Source organism: Anopheles ziemanni, chromosome 3 (genome assembly GCF_943734765.1).
Source record: "Anopheles ziemanni chromosome 3, idAnoZiCoDA_A2_x.2, whole genome shotgun sequence".
NCBI lineage: Eukaryota > Metazoa > Arthropoda > Insecta > Diptera > Culicidae > Anopheles > Anopheles ziemanni.
Genome location: NC_080706.1, coordinates 88438432 through 88463712, shown reverse-complemented (window position 1 = coordinate 88463712; position 25281 = coordinate 88438432). Strand labels below are relative to the sequence as shown.

At 41.3% G+C, this 25281-nt stretch overlaps 2 protein-coding genes across 2 annotated transcripts in view; one reads left to right on the top strand and one right to left on the bottom strand.

Annotated features, from left to right (window-relative positions):
- Positions 1 to 25281, top strand: part of LOC131289821 (uncharacterized) — a 41693-nt gene that overhangs the window by 4331 nt on the left and 12081 nt on the right. The window lies entirely within an intron of this gene.
- Positions 1133 to 23596, bottom strand: LOC131289822 (lipase member H). The gene is made up of 4 exons (XM_058319155.1): positions 23542 to 23596; positions 4376 to 4475; positions 3865 to 4277; positions 1133 to 1659 (listed from the first exon to the last, which is right to left on the bottom strand). Exons 1-4 carry the CDS (start codon positions 23594 to 23596, stop codon positions 1133 to 1135), a joined length of 1095 nt encoding a protein of 364 aa, XP_058175138.1.

The following is a 25281-nucleotide window of genomic DNA, read 5'->3' as shown; positions in this document are numbered from 1 at the left end:
AAAAGGAAAAATTGATGCAAAAACCACTTCAAGGTTAAACATTGAACTTGACGGTATAAATTATGGTACAATATTATGACCGACATCGTGCTTTCAGCTAAACCTAACAAAGCTGTTATGTCATCTGCAATAATATATGGGACGGAAATTAATCATTTTCAATATGATACACGGTTGGCTCCCTGCCGGTAGCGTCCAAACATTCTTTATTATCTTCCAAGGCATAAATTCTGAACCAAAGTCACCTACAGTGAGTAACGTTCTAGAAGGCGAGAAGAGTTCTCGTTCCCACAAGCATCGTGAGGTAGGCGATTCCGTGAGCTGCGCAATCACACGTCCGTTTGGTAATTTTCAATTTTCCCAGCATCCCCGATCGATGGGTAATTTTTCCATGAATTTCCTATCAGGTCGTAAGGAAGGTTAAAAATCCTATCAACACTTCATTTCCTATCTGCCTCCGGAACGGCGTTCCGGGTTCCATCGCATTCGTGGAATTGCACGGACGGGTGTTTGTCTGTATGTCTGTTGAAATCGTTTTTCGCTGATTGGTTGGCAATAAATTATGGAGCAAACGGGTTGACTCCCGACGCTGCTGTAACGACGATACAAAGGCCGTCGTTGTATAGAAACGAAACGGCATCTGATGCTCATGAAGTATTCGGTAGAAGGTATGAACGAGTTTGGGAAAAAGAGAAACAGTCCCGCGAAATTTAATGACTATCAGGATAAAAAGGACGCCGGTACGTTGATAAAGTGGAGCCTGCGAAAAACTCCGCTCCCTTGTACCACGGTACATTATGATGTGGTTATGTGGTGCGCCCTGGACCTTTTCGGTCAAGGTTGTTCATGGGGGTTTTCGGCGGCTTGGGGTGAGGATTTAATTTTTAATTCATTCCAGAGAAATGTGGTCTACCAGTTGTTCTTGTGTTCTTTCTTGCGCAGCGTCCCCTCGGTTGGGAGGGTATGAAAAGAGGCAAGGGGTCGTTTGAAATTTAAATTTATTATTAATTACATAAAACCTACCTACGTACTATTTGGTACGCTACGGCTTTCCAGACTTTTGCCGACCTGAAGAGGGGTTTGCGAAAGTCGGCAAAAGTTTTCCGGAAGCTGAGCGGACCCGTTTGGCATTCTAGGACTGTCGTCGCTGCAGCTCCTTGTTTCGCTGCCGCTCCTCGGGCATCTGGTTTCGGCCGAACGGAGGTTCCGGATTGGTCGATAGGTAGAACTTGCCCCGCAGCGTCCGGTCGATGTACATGCCCATGAAGACCTCCTTCGTCATGGTGCAGTTGCTGGCCGTATCTCGCGAGGACCGGGTCGAGCCGGCACCGGAACCCTCGCTGGGCGTGTCGTTCGGTTCGCAGCGGTCACACAGGAAACCTCGTGGCCGCGTCAGAGACTCGGCAAAGTACTGCCAGGCTCGCGCGTGGCTGCAGCCTATGAACACGCCGAGCCAACGGTTTTTGGCCAGCTCTTGGCGGGCGCAGCCGGGTTGCAGCGGGACGCCACCGTTGGGATAGAAGTCGACGTGCCCGAGTGGCCACGGGTAGCCCAGCAGACCACCGTCGGTGTGTATGACGTCCACGAACTCGGCATCCTTCGGGCTGAGACGCTGCGAGGCCCGTTCGAACACGTACAGTGGAAATGCCGGGTCGAGACCTGTTGAGGAGGTGAGATACAGATACACAAAAAGAAGGGAAAACTAAAATAAGGAAAACATTTCTTGTTTATTTGACTACAGGAAGAGTTGAAACAGGGAGACACTCTTCCAAGCCAGACGGGCACAAGGCCAGGGAGTCGTAATGCAATTAATCAAACCACTATAGCCTATTGGTTTCTGTAGCTCACGAACCTCCGGCGGACATTGTTTTATCCGGCACGATTATTACGAATGCCACGCGGAGGTCCGGAGGAGCCCAGCCACCTCCAACAACCGGCGGTCCACGACCTGAGGGATCTTGGAGACCATGTCATACTTCGCTTTGATTTATTGCTCCGGCGAAAGTTTTGATGGCAGCTTCCCGTCCTCCTTCTGACTGGGAAGGGACTCCTTCATGCTGGCCTATGGAATGTTACCTCCCTTTTCCATTTGGCGATCGGTGGCATACCAAGAACTCTACCAGTTTTACGACCATCGTACGCTGGAGCACCATCGAAAAACCAATAAAATAAACCCGATATCTACTTGATGGTTTGGTCGGGTTGACAAACCTGCCCGCCGCGACCAAATGGATATTGGCGGGCAAACTAGCAGCGGTACGGATGTATGGAGAACTATTACGCAACGTTCTATTCGTAGCAAACTGCCCGCACTTCATGGTAGCCGTTTTTCTTTTTCGGTGGTAAGTGGTTGTAGGTTCCATTGGAATTCTTTGGAATAGACCGGTAGCCAGAGTAATAAATAAATACCGTGTATAAATTTTTATCGTCGTTCTCTTTGAGGGAAAATAAATTTCCGTCCAGCGCAACCGGGCACGAGACGAGACGGAATCCTCGTCCTCGGCCATTGGGACCGGAATCGATTAAAGGTGCTCTAGCCAGGCGACTTTCAGAGTGAACTATTTATGTGCATTCTTTGCAGGCGGAAGGGGAAGTGGGATTGAAAAAAGGGTGCGGGTGATGAACTTGGACATGGTACGTTTGTGAGACATATTTTCAATATCGTTTGATTGATCGATTTGTCGCCTTATTCACTCTTCAAGGCGAACCTTTAAAGTAAGTGTCAAACTTAAAGCTTTTTTTTAAGTTGAACAAATACAAAATAAAATCCATTATACACATTACTAGTTTCAGCTGGAACAGACACTATTTCAATACCTAGAGCGGGCTTCAATAAGTGTCCGAAACAGTTATTCTCATAATCATGATCAATTATACATGAACGACGAGTTACAAGAATCTCGTAACACTATTTGGTACATATTACAGAAGTAATTAAGAGAAAAAAGTAATTTGCTAGTGGGTCTTTTCCCTATTAGAACACATCAAATGTCACAAATTAATGCAGGATGACACAGTACCGAGCAGTGTCCTATCCATCATATATCAATTAGTAGTATTGACGAGCAATCGAGAAAAGGTGTCATATTGAAGAGTATTCTATTAAACAAGGGGTGATAAATGAAACGTTGAAGTTGTGAAGTTGGGAAGTCCTTATTGTAGCTTGTTTATAGAGTATTTTGAAAATTGTACTTCATCAACGAGTCAAAAGTTTCATAAACTTTACTACATCTACTCTACTCTAAACAAACGTGTTGATTTTGTGTTGAAAATCGATTGAACTTGAAGCTAAACTTGCCCAGATGGAATTGAATTTATTCTTCGTTTCTCGTACACTTTAATTTGTCTGTACCTTTAGTGCAACAATCTCTTTGTGTTGAAACTTGCTGCCGAGTTTATACAAAATTAAGCTACCATATAGTGGAACACAGCAGCTTGTACGAAGTAGATGAAGTTCGCTACCTTCTTTCATATTCCACGAGATTTTATGTTTCGCTCCTGTTTTTATCCAAGAAAACTTTGCTGTTGGTTTAAGGGATAAACTTTTGAGCAACGGTCCGGTACCATTCACTTGGAGTGTGTTCAACTTTCAGAACATCCAACTAGGAATGTTGTATCGTTCGTTTTTTTGAAGTAGAAATACGGTTTTTAGGTAAAGGGAACAATGTGCACTTGTGTTACATTTTACATGCCGCAACTATAGTATTGCACGTTGTGCTAGTTTTTGTGTCGGTCTTCTGGTCTAAAGGCATCTTCTAGTGAGTGTTTACTGTTGCATAAACTATAACGTGTAAAATATAACACCTGAGCACATTGTGTCCATTTACCATTCCTTTGCTGAATTAATTCCCTCGTCCAACAAACCTGTGATCCGGGGCAGCTTGAGACCCCACTCGTTCAACGTTTTGCCGGCGAATCCGGCCACCTCCGCCCCAAGGCTGAACCCGATCAGATGAATCTTCTCCAGCGGGAACTCGGACAGCACCAGAAACCGGACGAAGCGTGCAATGTACCGGCCAACGCGGGGCCCATTCTGGACCGAGTTCACGTACCAGGGCAGCGCGGTCAGCGGGCTCCAGTCGACCAGCACCACGTTGTAGTCGTCCGCCTCCAGGAGCGCGTCCCGCATTTGCTTGCTACTTTCGCCCGAGCCACCCGGCGCCCGCTCGGAAAAGCCGTGCATGTAAATCACGAGCGGGTTCGAGCGGTTCAGGTGTGACGCCCGGAGGTGCTGCTTGTCCGACACGAACAGGGTGTCGCCCTTTTCGGGGTTTTGTCTGCAAAAGAAGGGAGATGGAGAAAACGGAGTCGCAGAGTTGGAAATTAACGCCACCCTGTGGTCCCCGTCGGATCGAAAGGGATTTCGGCTTAATACCTGGTGAAGAGGAAAAACTGTATATCTCTCGGTTCCCGGATGGGGCAACAATTATCACAGTCGCCTCGTGGAGCCGGCGAGTACATCAAGGGAAGACCACCTGTAAAGGATAATTTGGAATAGGAATAGAAAAAACACAGCAATTGTTTATTTATATTGCAAAAGTTCATAAAGTGTAAATGAAGGAGATGCATCTGACGTGATACACAATTTATTTTTGTATTACTATATAACAATTTCTTAAACCAAATATCGAATAATTTTTCTTCGCGTACCGACGGTTTTTTGTCATGCCCTCCCCGTGAAGGGCTTACAAGACTTTTTCCCGTTGTGTACATCGATAGTCAGTCCTCTCGTACAGGGGAGGGTCCGGTCTCGGTTAGCAGCTCACCACCCCAACGCTCATAGGCTAATTTTCAACCCTCAAACTAATGATTGTCTTTCGTTATTGTCACCTCGCACTTTGCCAATTTCAACATCCTTAAGATAGAAATAAAATAAGATATCATAAATAAGACTTCAGATATCTTATGGGACTAAAAAGCAATGGTAGGTACTTTCGTTAAAAAGAAAGTTTTGTTAAGAAACGTGTCGTTAAGAAAAAGTAACCGAAGAAACATTGTGAAGAGTAATATGAGAAGCATTGATGAAACAAAATAGGAGGATGGATGCATTTTTGTATAATGAACCAAATTTCAACAACTACTATGTCAAAATAAATAAGACAATGGTTGAAAGAAATACCCAGCATCGAATGTTCAGTATTCTTCCCGACGTTGAACGAGCCATATCAAAAGTGTTCAGGAATTTGTGTGCGGTTTTCAACAAACAGCTTCTATTGAAAAAAAAAACAAATGAATAAGAGAAATAGAATCTATTGGTTCACGTGCTAGTGCTTTATCATGATGCTACAAGCCGTAAAATTATCGATGCGTAGCCGAAAAGTTTTTTTAAGTGAAATTTTGACTTTTTTGTTATGTGTACTGTTTTCGTCGAACGTTATAGGTGAGTTATTGGAAAATAATCATTGAATCGAATGAAACGAAAGTTAAGCCAAATTAGAGCAAAGTGGATTTTGAAACAAGAAAAAAATGGATATTATGGACTTATTGTGAGTTCTAGAACGAAAATATGTCACAAAAAGCCCTTAATTTTTTAAACGGCTGAATTTAAGAAAGTCATTAAGAGATTTAGTCATAATCGATATTTGTTGGTGTAAACCATGATAGTTTTCAATCTTATAATGAAAGTGACACTAATCGAGCTCAACTCAACGAACAAACTATTTTGTTAAGCTACTTTTTCGTTGGTTTAAAAACGTCGATCAAAAATATATGTTATGGAATAATGGGATTTTCCCATGTTGCATCACCAATACCTTTACCAGTTTTTCTTATCTACTAGCATACCAGTTTTATTTCTATCCATTAAAACCGGGTTATCAGGCGTAAATATATGAGTCATACATTTTGTCCAGGACCGGTATGTTTTTTGTTCACAATTTTTGTAATTTTTGTCACGGAATATGTCACAGAATCCTAAAAATTATTTCACGATTCTTAAAAAAAATAATAAAGTTTAACCTCAATCATCCTCGAGTACATTATTTTGCAATTTTTCTTCCTTTTTTAACTAATATAACATGTAAAAGACATAGAAGTTAGATTTGTCTAGCACTAACAAAGCATTTAATCAAATAAGTCAGTTATTTAATGATAAAGAGAGTAACGGAAGGGAATTGTGTTTTAAATAAAAATTTATCATGTTTTTACAAATCAACTAATTTGTAGATAGTACTAAAAACAATCACTAAGGTGGTGCCAAACTTATATATATATGGTGTTCGTATGGAATTATAAAATGTTTTTAAAAATTGAAAAAAGATATACGAATGTTAACAGGACGCAGCTACAAAAGCGATTGTTCGTTACCATCCTGGTACGATTATATTTTTGTAAATTGTAATATATGATTGACCTAATGTCCACAGTTTTTGACGTATTATTTGTGGATCTTTTTATGCAGCAATCCATATAGACGGCCCACGGATTGTAGCGGTAGGAAGCCTTGTGGAATGGAAATGCGTCAATAATGCGTCGGACAATCAGATGTTTTCTTCCGGTGTATGGTATTTAAAAAATAGTTCAAAACCTATTGACATTACGCCGCAAACTAACCCGTTAATTATTTCAAACGTTGATGGAAAAGATGCTGGACTTTACAAATGCTGCTCCATAGATCACGAGTGTGTGGAACAGCTATTATTGGTGCTAAACTTAAAAAATACGCTTGATTATATCGGAGTAAATAACTCTGCCGGACAATTAGTGATACGGAATCTTTCAATGAAGTTTGATGTTATCCACAACCTTGGCGGTGCAACAGTTGATATGAAAGATTTGTGTTATCACTTTAACAAAACTATATACACAGTGGTATTTCAAAATCACAAGAAGGGATACAATTTTAAAAATGCAACAGTAGCTCAGAGCGGTTGGTTTACCATCACGGTTTCTTACAAGAAAACAGAGCACATTTTCCATTTACTAATTTCGATCAAAGGTAGGTACACACATTTAAAAATGAATCAAAAGTTAATGATTTCATATTCTATAATTAAATGGTTTTTCATGGCCTTAGGAGTACCTGTGGTGGAAATTGGACTCAATGTTTCACTGCCGAGGACGGAAATGGTTGAATTCACTTGCCATGGAATAGCGTATCCTCCTCCGAAATTTGAATTTCAATCAATTCCATACTTGCAAAATACATCTCAAGAGCTACAAGTGGTAAGTTGTACTTTGGACAGCTCTTAAAAAATGCCCTAGGGTGTTAATTAAAGGTTTCATTTAATTTATTTCAGTTTAAACAATCAAATGACATGCTAAAAGCGAGTGCATCCACGCTTGTCAGTGTTCCGTCATCTGGACCTACTATCGTTATTTGTAAAGCATCGAACAGTGAGGGAAGCTCAAAAGTAAAATCATTCTTGTATCCGGAAGACTTTAACGACCACGTCAAGATAAATGTTATATCTCCGGTTGGTGAGATATTTTTGGGTGACACAGTTGTAGTGCAGTGCCTTTTGCATATTTATTACAATTTTACAAACCGCATTATTTTTATTCACGATACGTACGAGTTCGTGACAGAAGGATCAAATGTTTCGTATGGTTGGGCGGCCAACTTTTCAATGTTCAACGTTTCGTCAGAACTGTTTAAATGCCGGTCCAATTTGAGGAATGGAACGATAAAAGAAGCAGAGTTAACAATAAAATTGACGGTTCCACGCGCACTACATTTTAATAGTGGCAATGCCAATGAAACAACCATTTATTTGAATCCGGGTGAAAATACTATGTTGGACTGTGATGCGGATGGAAATCCTGTTCCTAAGATATATTGGTTCGAAAATGACATATTTTTCGAACATCAATATGGATCATACAACGCGACCCTGAACTCCGCAAAGATCATCCAGAAATACAAATGTTTAGCCAAATCAAGGAAGCAAGAAATTTGGAAATCATGGACAATCAAAGGTGAATATTGAAGTAACTTCTAGGGTTGTTGTACTTGGAATTATTTTCTCATCAAACGTCCATTTTTTGTATAACCTTAGCGCCAAACCAAATGGTTCAAATAGACGGCCCACGCAAAGTTTATGAAAATAGTAAGGTTACATTCGAATGCATTGTTTCTTCATCGATGAATAATAATTCATTTTTTTGGTACTTCTATGATAGGAATAATTCTAAACAGGTATAGTTTATTCTAAAGAACAGTTTTTAAAAATTGGATTTGCTGATTGACGACCTATTTTATCTTAGCGCAGCCTATACATATCTTCGCATGGAGAGCAACATTAGATATTGTTGGAATTGTTAAAACTTTTCACGCTGGTAGGTGCGAATGTTGCGTAACGAACGACACCTGTGCTGGAATTAATTTGTCTGTTTTAGAAGCTCGTAAGTATTTGTTGACAAAGTGGTGAATACACATGGAATGATTAACTTCGGTTCGATGAAATTATAGATGGTTCTGGTCGTTTGATGAACAATGAGACCGCGCTCTGGAACGATGGTGGCGTCGACTTTTTTTGTTACTTCCAATATGTGAATCCGGGTGCACGGGTATTATACACTCCTTATACTGTAGATCTTGAAGGACAACTGTTTTCACCTGCTAAAAACAAACTCCTTCGAATATATGCTAACAAGGTGAGCTTATAATTATTTAATGCTACTTTATTTGATCTGGTATTACAAGAAGGTAACTTTAATCTTATTATTTAAAGGTCGAGCCTTTCTACCCTCCGTACGTGGTACGTTACAGATTTCACATTCCTGGACCGATACAAGAACCAGGCACCGTCGATTGCAATGACAGATACTCAAGTTTAACATCATATCTAATGGTACGAAATTTCCATGAACCGATGAAACTCGAGATCGTGGGAACCAACGGAAGTACTATGATTGTACGATGCCAGGTGTACGCGTACGAATTTAGAGGAGACTTCATAATGTATGGCGATGAGCGAAACTACCATGCAATGGGACATCAAGAAGAATATGCATGGGTCGTAAATCATTCACTTAGCATCTATACCAAACAAGTTTCGTGCACGGCTATGCGAAAGACTATAGGATACTTAAAAAAGACCTTGGTGGTTAACTCGCACAAACCTCAACCACAAACATTTGAACTGGCTGTCGTTGTCATTTGCATTATCACAGTGATTTGTGCAATCGTTTTCCTGGTCATACGAAAACTGATAAATCCCCAGCGTAAGACATCTTTCAATGATGCTTCGATCAATGATGACTCGTTTAGTGATGAATCGTTCAACGATGACGATGTACAACTAGTTCCATCGGAATATGAGTTTTCAATGGATAAACTAACACTAGGTGAAACAATCGGACAAGGTGCGTTTGGTGTCGTAAGGAAGGCTGTTGCTAGAAACATCTTTGTCCATGAACCATCGACGATCGTTGCTGTGAAAATGCTGAAAGCGAACCATTCGACAGATGCGATCAGTAGTTTGGCTACCGAACTCAGCATGATGATCCAAACTGGACTACATGTGAACATTGTGTACTTCTTGGGAGCCGTGACCAAAAACACAGCGAGAGGTTAGTGTTATCTTGCAATTGAATGTGTGAGCGTTTGATAATCATACTCGGTATTTTCTTCAGGCCAGGCCATGTTAATTTTTGAATACTGTCAGTTCGGGAGCATGGATATTTTCTTACGTGACAACGCGCAACGGTTCGTTAGTTGCTTGGACACACTGCAGAACTATGAAGTTAGCAACGCTCAACCACAAATGACACATGCAGATCGAGAGGACAACACTGATACTGGCGAGTGGCAGTTGAGGACTACAGATCTTATCAGCTGGGCCTCGCAGGTGGCGAACGGTATGGACTATCTTTCAACTAAAAACATTCTGCACGGTGATCTTGCCGCCCGGAATGTGCTCCTCTACTCTCTGAAGGTGGTCAAGATAAGTGACTTTGGTTTATCGCGAAAACTGGAACGAGGTATATACAAGAAATCAAGCGATAGCCCCCTTCCATACAAATGGCTTGCCTTAGAGTGCTTCACAAATCACACCTTCAGCGTGAAGACTGACGTCTGGGCGTTTGGAGTATTCGTGTGGGAGCTGTTTTCGCTTGGTGCAATGCCTTATCCAGGTGTAACAGATGGCAAGAAGCTGTTGACAATGCTGCAAAACGCGTATCGTTTGGAAAATCCAGTTCACAGCAACAAGGAGCTGTATTACCTAATGTTGTCGTGTTGGTACGTCGTTCCACAGCGTAGACCAGATTTTAGGGAATTGGCCTCGGTCTTCAACGCAATGCTGCCGGTAGAGCTACGTGATGTAAGTTGAACCATTTGAAGAATAAACTAATTACAATTGCATTTAAAATAAATGTAACATTTCTTTTTCTACAGATCTACATAGCCTTGAAGAGCAAATATATCCAACAAGCAATTCTGACGAATTCTGCCGCTCCAACCGTGGAAGAAAGTAGTGTGTGACCATTTTTGGTATACATAGTGACATGGTTTTGCTTTAAGAGTTGCGATCTATCAAGATAGCAAGGAGTTGTAGATCAAAAAGAATCAACGTTAAGTATAAGTAATAAGTTTAAACAGTACGAAATCATCTAACGACAAATAAATACTGTAGAGCAAACCAGTAACAACAATGTTATAGCAACGGAATATGATGGATCATAAATCCTGATAATTCGTTGATTACAGTTTCTTAAAAACACAAAGCTTCATTTATTTATCTCATAACCAAGTCACTCCATGAGAGTGCAATATTTAAAACTTTCTTAAATGTAAACGCTGAAAATGCGTAGGCTCACCTAGTAATCAGCTTCCGGACCTCCGAATAATATATAATAAACCTAACTTGTATGAATTACAATGTGAATTACCAATTTTGTCTGAATTTTTTCTGCAATGGCAAACAATTTAGAATGTCTCTTAATTTCCCTAATTTCTCTCCGACCAACCATTACTGGGCAGCTTTGCGTGTAATCGGTCAGAAAATCACTGCGAAATCATGCTGTACTACGGAGTATTGTTTGTTTTTATTGGCCAGGCCACGAAATACATACACACCCATCCCGAGCTGTGGCGAGCTGAAATGTCATTTCACCAAAGTCCATTAGCTAATGAGGACGAACCATCGACGAAAACCACCGGCGATGAGTAACGTACGGAAATTTTCTTTTCACGTGGTTTTGAAAATGAGCAGGTAGAAAAGGTTGGTCTACAACAGTAGAAATGATTCAGTTGGTGATATTTCACAAAATGGCTGTAATTCTTGTCTGCTAACTGAGCAAATACAGTTTAGAATGCTTCTCGCTGATTAACTTTCTATCAATTTATAATTTAACCATCATGTCACTTAGCGTTTGACGTAACGAAGCCCCGTTTGACATACATCACAATTAAAAAATTAATGTTGAATAATTGAGTGAATACTACATGCAACCGTGCTTCTACAATTCCGCACTTTTTATTTCACTGTTTTGTCACACGAAACTCCATCGTGACATGTTTGAGTAATGTAACATAATTAATTGATTGATAACGTCCCTGCTGTCCCCTCTTTGAGTGGAAAGTGGGGAGGATGGGGAACGGTCGGTCCTTTTGAACCGAACCCATCACAATCCATCGAAAGCATCGTCGCCAAATGACACCAACAGCTCCCCAACTGCTTTTCCTGTCGTGTTCTGCTTTGAATCGACCATGCCTTTTTTCACCTCACCGGAAGTAGGCACCATCTAGGCGGCAAGGACGAAGAGAGGAAGGACAAAAAACATGGGCACTGACAGAACACTGGGTGACATTGGTGGGCATGTTTTCGGAGGTGATGGAAAATGCATTACGGAAATATGCGGACAGCCGGATGTCTCTCGGGAGGAAGGTACAAAGGGGAAGGGCGAGGAGTTGGGAGGGTGAATAAAAAGGTGACACGAAATGGCTGTCAAAGACTTGTCAAAATAACAATGGGTAAACCGGAACTTTGTGGTCAGGAGAGTGTGAGTATACAGCAAGAAAAAAGAGAAGCTGGAATAGTGTGCTTCAATTTTATTTTATTTTTCACTGGTCATTCGAACTACTTGGAAAAACTAAGGTTTAGTAGACCGCGAGCGATTGGAAAGGGGAAACATTTCCTTGTTGTTTGAGCGCACCATTTCCAAGGGAGCAAAACAAGACCGTGTGGCCCGTTGCCAGCAGAAGCTGTGGCCAAGGTGGTGTTTTGTTGTTGTTTGCTTTTCTTTTCCTCTCAGTTTTGGTCGCAAAAACTGTCCAAATTCGATCAAAAGCGCAGCAGATAGATTCTTCAACCTAGATTCTTCCCTTTCGGAGTAGGAAAGGTTCTCGGAAAAGCGAACAAATAGAGCACAACGGAATTGCAGCCAGCGTTGCATTTCATTAATGTAGAGCAAACATAAGACATAACAAAAAAGCAAAGTCACAACAAGCAACATGAGTTCTTTGGGTGGCTTTGCACTTTTAAAGGCAAACGAGCTTGCTTTCTTTAGGACACTCCGTTTTTTTTTTAGGAATTCATGTTGTTTTGATTGTTTCGGGCGTGTTTACGCAGTGCTAAACAAAATATGATTTCGTTCTGTTCTGAAACCTTGTTGATGTTCTCTTGCAGGAGGATTAACTGTGCATCAGAATCTTAAATTGAAATTTTCCACATACATTACGTTGCGTTTAAGATTTTTTAATTAGATGCTTTTTCTTTGAGATGGCAATAATGTTTTTAGTAATAATATTGCAGTTGGAAGTAAATTGAATGGATATATATTCATTCTAACGAATGTATCATTTACAAATACGATAAAAAGAAACTGAAAAGTTAGCTTGTGAACCATCTTTGCACAAAAGAAATAAAGTTAATTTCAAAATGTACAAATAACTTTATTTAACGACTTAGTCTCAGCTTTCCTCCACGTTTAAGTAAATTCCGTTTTACGAGAGCAAAAGGAAAATTCGAACAAAACTAAGTTATCAAGAGTACAAAGAGATCATTGTTTTGCATCTTCTTATCTTTTTTTATAGATATCAGAATTGTGCAATTTTAAGAATTCCATTTAGCTTTAACTGGTACGCGTTTTTCTATGTGCTATCCACTTTTTGCTCTGTATTGGCACTGTGTGTCGATGTTTTGCAGACCAAAATAATGCTTTAAAAAACGGCTAGCGCATTTTCCCAGGATAGATCCGCATTTCCCGGAATCGTACAATTTTTCACGCGAACAACGAAGAGGTCCGTAGCAGCAGCGGTCCAAAAAGCCGACACCCTTTGCTACCGGTACCGTTCTAGCGTGAAGCTTAACGATTTCCGATATGCAAATTAATTTTACACCGTCGTTCACCTTCGGGTTGCGGGGGCGGGCACGCAAGGTGGTGGACAGGGTAGCTAAATCGTTACCGTTTTGTCGGGTGAAATTAGTCATTTTGAAACCCATTCCCTCGGCTCATACTGGGTCGCTCGCCCAGCGGGTGGTGAGGGTGGTTTTCCCACCGGGCGAGGCGGAGTAAACGATGTTTTCCTTTCGTGGCGCATCCACTGGACATCCATCTTGGGCCGTGGGGTTGCGTGGAGCCCGCCGCCTCGGAACCGGTTACGGACATCCTCAATCACGAGCCGGCACGAACTGCACAACCGGAAATCACGTGTCTCCCGTGTATACTTTTTGCACCGGTGAAAAGCGTTGCCAAATCGGTGCGGCAGACCGACGCCAGAGAAGAAAATAGTATTGGGGAAAAAGTGGTCTACCGGAAGGGGGTGGTGTTGGGCTGTTTGGGGTTTGTTTTTTATTTAGAACCGGTCGGCTTTCCAGTAAACGTATTGCGACGGAAATGTGCTGCCGGTCGGATCCGCATTGGCCAGTTTTTCCGCTATCAACGGTTGCAGTGGCGTTCATTTCGGTGTGTTGCAAAAAAAAAGAAGAAGCGTAAAGCTGTCAAACATTGAGCCATATTGAGGGCTGTCGGCATACTGACGTTTGATTCACGTTTTCTAGCGAACGGATTCTTATTTCCTCAAGAGCGATCGATTTGAATTGTATCTTTTTTTTTATATACACACATTTATAAGGTTTAACGTCGATATGGATAAACTGAATATGGACACAATGAATACAGAATAAAAACAAACGGAACTAGTAAGAATAAATTTACATCGTTTTATGTATTGTATCCACATAATTTCGAACGAAATTATCTTCTTACATAACCAAGCAATGCTAGATAATTTCGATTGAATATTTTGAATAACAGTCACCAATTTTTAATTATTTTTATTTATTTATTTTTTATATTAATCTTTTGAATTTGGCGATGTTGGGCAGATGCAGGCTTGAGTAAGTAATTTATTGAGTAGGTCAAAGATCAATCTTCGTGTTGTTCTCGTTTAAACTCTCGTTTTTTGTTTAAACAAATATTCAACTGTAGCCATAGTTTTTTCTTGATCATTGAATCATTATGTAACTTGTTTTAAACAATTTGATTGCTTCAGCGTTGTTCATAAGAAAAATAACAAAAAGTGAATCATGAATAACAAGTGCAGCAACAAGTGATAAGCAACTATCGGACCCTAACTAGAGTGGATAGTTTCAGTTATAGTTAATCTACTTTTTTCATAGTTATAGGTTTTTTGAACCCTGTTTCGATAAGAAGTCTTCCAAATGTGTTTATAGCAAAGAATTTTGGATTTGTTTTTTTTTTTGTAAATTGAACAGTAAAATATTGATAAATCGATTTAGAAAAGCTGTTATAAAGCAGAAATGTCTTACCAACCAAATTTTTGAATTCCGTTATTAAAAGCGTAACATTAATGTATAGATGTTGGAAACCACTTGAAAGTTCCAGTTCTGAGTAGGTTAATTTTCGTCCCATGTTTGGTGAGTTGCTTAGGTTAATGGAGATGGGCTATACACTCGTTCTCTAAACCCTTATTTACCCATCCTTCGGCCAACGGACACGTTCGGCATATTTGTTTGCATTGGACATTGCAATTTGGAGTAATCGTTTCATTTGCCGATGCGTTGACAGTTGAGTCATCGCCGGTAACAACCCGACCCCTCTTTCTTCCCGCTAGGGTTTTGTGCCGATTCTGGCACGTGCCACTCACTCGGTGTCCGGATTTTACCGCTAAATGATGACATTATGACGGCTACCCGGTGCGTCAGGAAGCTTCCCGCTAGTGCATTCGATACGGTGGTGCGCATTTTCGTTTAACCAAACGGCCAATTATCGCCATTTTGAAACCCGGCTCGGGATCCACGGTGTCGGCCATTGTTGAGGCCCGGCTCGGCGTTAACCCAGTTCGCTCGTCCAACGCACGGTCCGCAAACAAACTCCAAACGGCCCGGGCTCAAAAGGGCGCCTGGTTCTTCGGAAGTGGACACTTTCCCATCCATTTCCGAATTGCTTCCGCATTTCGTGGAGCAAGGAGATAGGACCGGGTCGGGTAATTATTTCCCAAACCGTGCCCGAATTCCGAAAGTCTCGCCCGGAACGGATGGAAAGTGTCGGTTTTGGGGTACGGAATCGTTTGTAACACTCACACCTCGGCGTTCGTCGGTTTAGAGACGCCTTCAGACGCCACATTTTGGAAGCACCCAACAGTGGTGGACATTTTCTTTCCGGTACATTCCAACCCACCGGCCTCCCCGACGACTCCGGCAACTACCGAATGCCAAGCAAACACGCCATATCGCAATCACGATCCGGTTTCGGGTCCATTTTGATTACTCGCTCGGATTAAGTTCTGGCCCGAGATGGACGGAAAGCCATTCGGTGGAGGAATTCAAACGCTTCCAACCGTTGGAGTTGTTTTGTGGTGCGCAATTGGCGACCCTTTTGTTTTTTTTTCCCACCCCAAAGCCAACCATTTCGGTGGGGGACATTAGCGAAAGGTCAACTTTGGCAAAGATTGGCGATAAGGAGAGTAATGACTCTGGTAGGCGGCAATCGATACCATTGAAGGTCTTCCATCGTCCTGCGGTCGTGGGACGAAAGAAAATCCGTAGAAAAATCGATGATTCCCACAGGACGGCAAAAATCATTGAACGTTTAGAAACAATTCTCGACGATGACGAACCAAGGGGAGGGAAAATCCCAGACTCATTCCATTGGGAATGCGTCCTTGAAGCTCCTGAAAAGGAAAACACGCAAATAAGGGTGCGATGGTCGGATTGCTAGATAAATTAACTTTGCTTCGTCCCGGAGACGCCACACCGAGACCCATTTGTCACGGGCCCTGCGGGTGGAAATGGGTTAGTATTTTCTCCTCCTAAGCGAAAACGTCCGTAGCTCGTACGGTGGATAGTTTATAAGCAGTCAGAGGTTGATGTGGCTCAAAAAAGATCGAAGGTGATGAAATGATGGAGCTGTTTTTTCCCGCACCGAAAGAGGTGTGTATTGTTTCTTCTTCTGATTCGGGCGCTTTTCCAGCCCGGCTTGGGAAAGGCAAAATGGGATTTCATTAATCAATCAATTTCGGCCCCGAACCAGCAGCTATGATAAGCGAAAAAACACGGAGCAATTTTTCTTTTCCTTTCCGAGCAGCCGTTCTCGGCAAGGGCGGATCGACGGAAGGTCTCCTTTGCTAGGTCCAGTTCATTACGTAAAGTCTTAGGTAACGGAAGGTAAGCTATCGATTTTCGTTGGCATTACAATTGGAATTTCGGTGCGGGCGAATAGAGTTTTGCTGCCGGCGGGTTGGCTTCTATCGCCAGCGAAAATAATGGTCAATAAAGTGGTGAGAAAAAGGAGAACGAGTCGGAGATTGGAGTTCTGTAGGAGAGGAAAAACTTTATCGAAATCCGTTAAGGCCATCAAAGGATAGGGAAATGATTTTCGGAGTAAGGATTCGACCTTAATTAGAAAAATAATAACTTACAAACTGTATATTTGCTCATCATTTACATCTTATAAGAAATCAGATGTTTAAGTGTTTTGAAAAATGAACATAGCCATAAAATTACCCAACAAAACCTTGTGATAAATAGATGTAGAACTTAATTTGACATTTTGTGGAACAGTATTTGAAATCCACGACGCCATCAATCAACGAAGGTAGGAGAAAACGTGTTTGCTAACATGTTCTCATGCAAAAGAAAACACATTTATTTTGCTGGAAAAATAATAAAAATGCCACTTTCCACCACACAACCCTAGGTTTTCCCGAATGTCTGGCCGTTTTGTCGCTCCGTGGACGGACGGTGTTCACTTACAGCAATCAATCAACTTATTTAACCTGCCAACCACGTGCTAGTGTTCACGTGCTCGGCTGGTGACATCGACCGGTGACGGTTGACTTAATAGAGGAGGTATTTTACTAGGTTTTCGGGTAGCCTTAGTAGTCCATGACTTTGGCCGAATGTGACCGAGAGAGAGAGGGCGCTGACCGGAAGAGATGTCAATGGCGGGGAAGTACTTTAATACTCCAGAGAGCGATGCAGGTAATCACAACGACGCTGGGATTTGTAAGTAGTGCGACGATTGCGGCGAACTAATTCTCAAACCAAATAATCACCCCCTCCACTGTCGATTCATGGTACCTTGGGAATGGATTATTTGTGTTTACATTCATTACATTTGCGTTCGGTAGTGAAATATAATCAACGATTCTTGACGCGTTACTTCCCAGCTGACGAACGCTCGCAGTGCATACGGAATGAGTCAGCGATGCGGAATCATATGCGGAATCGAACACGAAAGTAAAACAAATAAATAAATGCTCGTTCATGATCAACCCACTGACCCGACTCCGAACGTTGTGTCTCAAGGTTCACTCGGAGTTGCATACCCAAGCCAATAATTTAAAAGAGCTGTGTTATCGCGCGACGGTTTAAAAATAGCGACAGCAATCGTTAAATTACTAGTTGTACCAATGACAATTCACTTTGTGTTTCCATGGGGAAATTCAAGCTAAAAGAATTTCTCAACAATTTCTGCCCCGTGGCGGACATTTGACCTCCGGGAAGGGTGTCAGCGATGGATGTGATAATTGTTACTTGTTCTGATTTCTATTTTCTTCGCAGGAACTTTTTCTCTCCACTTAACATAAAAATCTGTGTCTCGAATCAATTAGTGGTGAATTTATTGCAGAAATAAAAAAACGACTTAATGTGGCACTTGTATTAACCCTCGACCAGCACGTGTTTCGTACCTCGATAAGCACCTCGGGAGGTAGAGTCCAACCGCACATAATAATGCATCGGCCGACGAACGATGTGCGAACACACTTCGATTGGAAATAGATCGCGAACCCCGCAGCATAGCGGCAACGAAGGTCGGCGAGCATTTGCCACCCCCGGCCGATGGTTTCGAGCGCCAAATCGGCTTACACAAACCACCGGCAGTAGCTAGCGCGACCGGCACATGACATGGTTGCCTGAGCCGTGCTGTCAGTTGTTTGACATTGAACTTGATGCTCCGGTGCGTCCGGTAGGTGGTAAGCCAATGCGTTACGACATGTGCGGCATTGCTTTGCGATCGGAAGAATGCAGACACGTTGTCAAGGGTCCTGGCAGGTGAAGCCACGTAGTTGACAAGGTGATTTGTTGGGTGTTAGTTATCGCCAGGATTAAATGAGAATGGAATGCAGAATGATCACATTCATATGTTCGATATAGATGGTTTGAGTGAAATGTTTTTCTTTAAAGAGAAGTTTAACAGTGGAGAAGTTTTTAGTAACCCTGAATTAAAAACATACAATTATGTATTGCATCAATTTTTATAAGAAACCCTCCGATTTTAACTACGATTTATATTTTATTAATTACATTTTTTAAATATTTTGTTTTCACTCAAATTTGGTCCCATGAGCATTCTCCTACAAGAAATCTAATGTTGGATCCAATTTTGTACCAACACAAACGCTACAATTAAGTAAATACATTTTTAATTCTCATGCCATGGGAATTTATCATAAGGGGACGTGATTTTGTTGAATGTAAACGTGAACCAAAATTATGTTTTTCTTAATTCCTAATTAAGTTAGATAGGCATGACAAAGGAACATACATGAATGAAATGTTTAAGATAGTTTTGCATAAATGAAGGCTGGAACGATTATGTTTGTTTGCAATGTTTTATCAAGAGAGGTCAATTCGTTGATTAACTTTGCAAAAAGAACCTACAAATTCCAAACGGAACCTTTGCATCAACTCAACTGATTTGTTAACAAGTTTAATAATTTATATAATAAAAAGTAATAAAAAAAAACTATTGCAAAAATGTGAATGTGAAGGGCTACAACCAAAGTGTAGGATTTTATTATTATGACAGCCATTATTGAGCTATTCTATTATATGATTGGGCTTTTCTATTTCGAGCTGCTAACCACATTATTGCGTGATGAATCAACTATCGATTTTTTCAATTTGTACCAAGTTTACTAATCTCCATTTCGAAGGAGTTAAACAACATTTGATTCGATTAGATGATTAATTTTTGATTAAAAATGAAGTTAATGTCAAAATATCAGGTTCGTCTCTTTGCGCTCGGTTAAATTTAATTGCAGCTCGTGCAATTCACACCGAGAACTTCAAACGGTCCAAGAAAGCCATTCACACTAATTAGAGCAGTGGAACGCAACAAAATGGAAGGGTTGTCTGACTGCTCACTCGACATTTTGAACTAAATTGACAAGAGTCATGCCAGGATGACGACATGCGTCTGTTTGCTGTTTTCCCGCGCCACCAAGACAACGCCACCAAGACAAGGTGAATCTCATTAACGCCACTCGAAAACCTAAGCTAGCCAACCGAGCACTCGGTCCGAAAATCGAAAAGCGATAACCATATTTCGCCAACGTCTCCGTGTGCCATAAGTAATTAGGTTTGACCGACCGCACGCCCACCCCCCACCCACCAAGTCTTAACCCATCCCCCGGGAGAGGGAAACACGCCGCCGGCTCGGAATGTCGCGTGCTGGTGGAGCATTTTCCTCGCGGGTCGGAGATTCCTCGGGTGGTTAAACTGGCACCATAAATAAACCAAACTAGAGGATTACCCGTGGGTGGTTACGGAGTGGTGCGTGTGTATGGGTGGCGTGCGTAGAAAATGGCGTGATTTGGAGGGACCCGGCGGGGCGGTCAGTTTTTCCTAACGTTCTGTTGGCGTGCTGCCTTGATTTCGGCTTGATTTTTTCTTTTCTCTCGCAATGAAAAGTTTTTCCAGCACATTTGCTAATCCTTAAAACAACACCACGCTACCGTTAATGGCTCTACTAGCGTAAGGATAGTAGTGACACATGTTGCCCTGTTATCACGTGGTGGGAGGAGTTTAGGTTGAGTGTTGTTTTGTTTTGATTTCGTTTCGTTGCCACTTGAAAGTGATGATTAGTTTTTCCAACACCGCACGCCCCTCCCTCCCCCGATACCACAGGTTGGCCGGAAGCCGTCGACATCGGTGACAGCTCATTAGGAATGGCAAAACTTTGTCCTCAGTCAGCGTCACTATTCCCGTGGGAAAGCGATTTGGAGTGAATACTGCTTCGAGTCATCCACCAAAGGGTTCGTTATGCATGCAAAAAGATAAAGAAAATATTTGTCAAACATTCAAAAACATATTTAAAAGCTCATTGTTTAATGAGGGAAAGCGATTTGAAATATTTAGAAAATTTATTTAAGAGTGAACTTCAACTATTTTTGCAGTTTTCTTTAATGAATATATGGTCAATTTGACCGTTCATTTTTAACCCTATTTCTTTGCCTTTTTAAAGGATTATTTTAATCTATCTTTAGTTGGATGTCACTTATCAAATCTAATGTAATAAAAAATGTTGATTTGTTTTTGGAGTTCTTGGTGTTTCGATGATCCTCCCATCATCATTTCCACCACGAAAGTAAAATAACGTCTAGAATATTTTTTTAAACTTCAATGTTCTCTAAGAAGAACTGTAAATCTGTAAGCATTAAATAAACAAAAAGTATGGACTGAAAAGCAAATGCAATAAATCATGTTTCAACATAGTTTCATATTTTTATGAATAAAAGAGATGTTTCAATGTTTATTAATCAAAAGGCACAAAAAGCCATTAAAAATTGATAAAATGATTGAAAATGCAAAGAGAGTGAATAATCAATATTTTGTCCATGTTTTTGACTATCATGTGAGCTCTGTTTGATTGAACATAGGGATTGAAACATCATCGTAGGTAATAGATTTAATGATACCCTTCCACGACTCTGTGCATTATTTTCCAATGATTTAGCATGAACGGACGCTCTTTGGGTTATGAGAAATGGTCATTTAGTTTTTGTTCAGGGCTATCAAATGCCCTTTTGAACCAATGACTCAGGTTCCGGGCGAGATGGAAAAATGAAAATGAAAAAACGAGAATAAATGATACACCGCCACTTCACCGTGCGGGCGAAAGGTTGAAGCTGGCGTTTAAAACCACCACCCCGGACCCCAAACCATCGTCGTGTGCTAGGGTCCTAGGTCGATCGAATGGTTCATCGCTGCCAACGATGGTGCCATCGTACGTACTTATTGAATTAGTAATTTGATAATCACCAATTAGTGTCTTCCGCCATCGTCGGGCATCAGGCAAACCGAGAGGGAATTCGGTTGTTCTCGTGGAGGGGGGGGGGGGGGGGGTTGGGGGGAGAAGCGTTTCGGCCTACAAAAGAAACTATGACCGGGTGGAAATGGGAGGTGGTTTTTCTCTTCCATGCTGCGGCATTTCCAACGCACGAGCGCGCTTCGGGTTTGCATCGCTTCCTCTCGGTGCGTTTTTTAACACAACCGATTCTTTTGCTGGCAAACACTCTCCACTCGGCAAAAGGGTCACGGTCACGGTTTAATGCACACACTTGTGTTGGTCATCTCATCGATGCTCATGCCGGCCGATCGGTGTCCGGAGCCACAGATCGAACGGAACGAAAAAGAGTTAGAGAGTTGGTGCCCGCTTCGTCCATGGACGAACGGACGTTTTAGGCCCACCTTTTCCTCAGTTGATGTGGAATCGTGACTGGGCAGTTAGATCGATCGAATGGTCAAGATCGAAGGCTTTCGTAGCGGAAGAAAAACTTTCGTATGAGAAAACCTTCGCGCAGGCCAAGGTTGCTGAAAACGCTTGAAGCAAAGAAGAGTTTAAAAGTGATATGTAGGAAGTATAGTTCAAATTTTAGAGTGAGTAATTTTAGAATGTGTGAAGTTGAGTTTTCTATGATGTGTTAACAAAGAGAAATAAATATTAAATACACTGTAGCCACATTTTAAAACAAGAGTAACCTTTTTCTCGTTTGTATTTTATGTGCCAACCAATCTCTATGTTGAACGTCAATAGAAACTTAAGACTTCAAGGCTCGAAAAACCACTGCAGAAAGCGGAGAATGTATTTACCTACTTGACAACGCTCGGGCCAACCTTGACAAATATGCAAGCGAAATATGCCCGGCCACGACTGTTTCACTTTTCCCCGCTTGCCAAAGCCCCGACCCCGGGGCCGGAAAAGCGAACGCTAGAAGCTGGCGGATACGGCGGACGGCCCGAAAGAGGTGTGCGTTTGCATAAAGAGTAAAATATTTGTTGACACAGTTTTTTGTCGCGGTATGCTCCGTCCGACGTCGGTGCAATATCTCGTGTTGGTCGTATGTGCTGCAATAGTAGGAGTCACGAGGTTGATATCGTAATGTTTATCCACGACGAGGTGGCCACCGGTTTGCACGCGGGTTCAAAAGACGACCACAAGGGACCGTACCACCTCGGTTCGGGAAAGGTTCAACGATCTTTCGACGGTTGGGTATGCGCTGACACACTACAGTCTTGAAGATTGACGATTGCTTAGCTGACCTGCTTACGATGTTGTTGAGAGGATTTACTTTTATTTTTGTAGTAGTATATATTTTTATTTTAAATTTGATTAGAAGACAAAATGAATTTGTTATGTGATGAATAATTCAATCCACTTCAAGGAGAATTTGACACATGCTTTAAACAACAAAGTTTATCGTAGATACATTTCTATAGCCATAGTAAAAACGGTCTTCATATGCGGTATAAAGTTTTACGTTAATAACAACCTTAGTAAATATTTCATAATAGAAATAAACAAGAGTTTTACACTTTCAATGTCTTTTTAGTTGTAACTTATTACCTGTTTTTAATTTGTTTCATTATACAAGGCTGTGGATTTTAAAAATTATTGTGATAAAAACCGAAAACAGTTCAAACAAAAACCAAATGTTGTGAGAAAGAAACTTAAATGTTATTCTAATCAATAAATAAATAAGTTTCTTCAATATTTAAAAAACATACGTTTTTGTTTTCGTACAGAAAATTAATTTCATAAAATCACAACGTTGTTTTTAAAAACTGGTTGCTTTTATTTTCCTTCTTGCAAACAATATAGATTTCCTTTTGATCGTACTTCCTAATATATTTGTCGTCGGGTCATTGACCTACGGAAAAAAATTGTATTAAACCTACGAGTCGATTTTGAGTAATGTTTCATGTCTTATTGGATTTTTATGGTTTTCTATTTTGAACGTGCCAACCCTTATTGCCATTCGGCACGATCCACCTTTCTATTTCAACTCAAGCAGAGAGTTAGCACAAAGAAAAGAGGAAAAATGTATTGAAATAAAAAAAAACTTACCCAACCATAGGGTGAACACTGTGCACAGTGCCAGCTGTCCTTCGCTCAGCACCATCGCGATGCGTTTTGAAGACTTCGTCCTATTGAGTTCCGCGTGTGTGTGTGTGTGCAGGTGACTTCAGCTGGTTCGGAAAATATTGCTCCTTTTTCACCACCCACTGAAGGACGCACCGGTTGAGATATTCGTTGCCCGCCTCTTCCGGATCGCACCCGGGACACTTCACTTTCGAAACACTTGGCTTCTCTGGCCGATCGAACACGAGTTGTCCTATTTTTCTAACTATTGAACGATATAAAACGGAATTGGAATTGAGAAAGGAAACTCGGAAATCGATACACCGTGCTGCACACTTCCTTATGTAGCATACGTGTGATTCCACAAACCAAAGCTATCGGTTCATTATATTTCTTTAATCCAACTGCAATAAAAAATAGATTCAAAATTCGATTCAAACCCCAACCGGACGGGCTAGACAGAACAGGGTCGAGCACGCAATATGGAGCAACTGTCCGATGCACTTCATTGCTGCAGTTGGATTGTGAAGGATTTCCTACTTCAGCAATAAATTCAACTACCTAGTTCTGCGGTCGGTTTTCTTTATTTTGCAAAGGGGCCTTGTATATTATTGGACTAAAAAGATTCTAAATGTGTCCTGTTTTCCCAAGGAATATATTTGCCTTTCCACAATAATTCATGCGGTTTAAAATTGCCCGTTTTTCTTATCGACACGGACACTTCGACTAGGTGTGGTAACCAGCTAAATATTGGGATTAGGTTTAAATGCTTATCCACAACACACAGCGTGAAATTTATTCATTCTTTCCAAAACGATTTGTTGTTAAGTGGTATGCGGGTCAATTGGAGCGGAAGATCGTTTTGCAAAACGATCCGACAGCTTTGAAGTTGATTTAGCTCTTTCCATCGTGTCTCGTTCGGTAAAAATAATGATTGCACGCGGTGTGGGCTTATTTCGCACTGGAAATAACTACTCGCAACGATCCATTTCGTTGTGCTAGCAATGGAATTATATATATAAAACACTGACACACTGGCACACCGCCTGATGGTATCGGAAGCAAAACAAAAAATTTAAAACGAAATGGTAGATAAACAACACGTCACGCATGCCGGCCGATGTTGATGGGTATGATAGCACCTCTGATTGAGGTAATGCTTCGCCAAATCGCCGATCCATTTTTCCGCTCGAAGGCTGCCACCGGCCACCAGCGTGCTTTTACCGGGGGCGAACGTTTTTCTTTGCGCTTTGCGATTGGTGGAAGAGGGTCCGCAAAGCAACCAAATGGAGTGTTGGGAAAATTGTGCACCATTGTACCAAAGGGCAAACGGTGCTGCACGATACGGTTGAACCTGGTGGTGGATTGCACGAGCCTTATATAAATATTTATGCCCGTCGTGCTGATTGTATTTTAACCTGTAATGTTTTCTGCAGGTTTCAAAAGATAGGTGTTGGGTTGAAAGTAAAATGTTACAGGAGAAAAATTGGAAAACGCTTAGACGACTGTAAAGTCTATGAGCAAATGATTGAAAAAGAGGGTTTGTAAGGAAAATTGGTTGTTAGTTGCTCTTCTTGGCATAAATACTTGGGTTTAAAGTAAAGGAATGGAATGATACCATGTACATTTTCCACATATTTTTAGATATTTATATGTTTACATACCTCCAATTCAGTATTAACTATTTTTAAATAACAAGAATATTAATTATTCTGTAGCATAAAT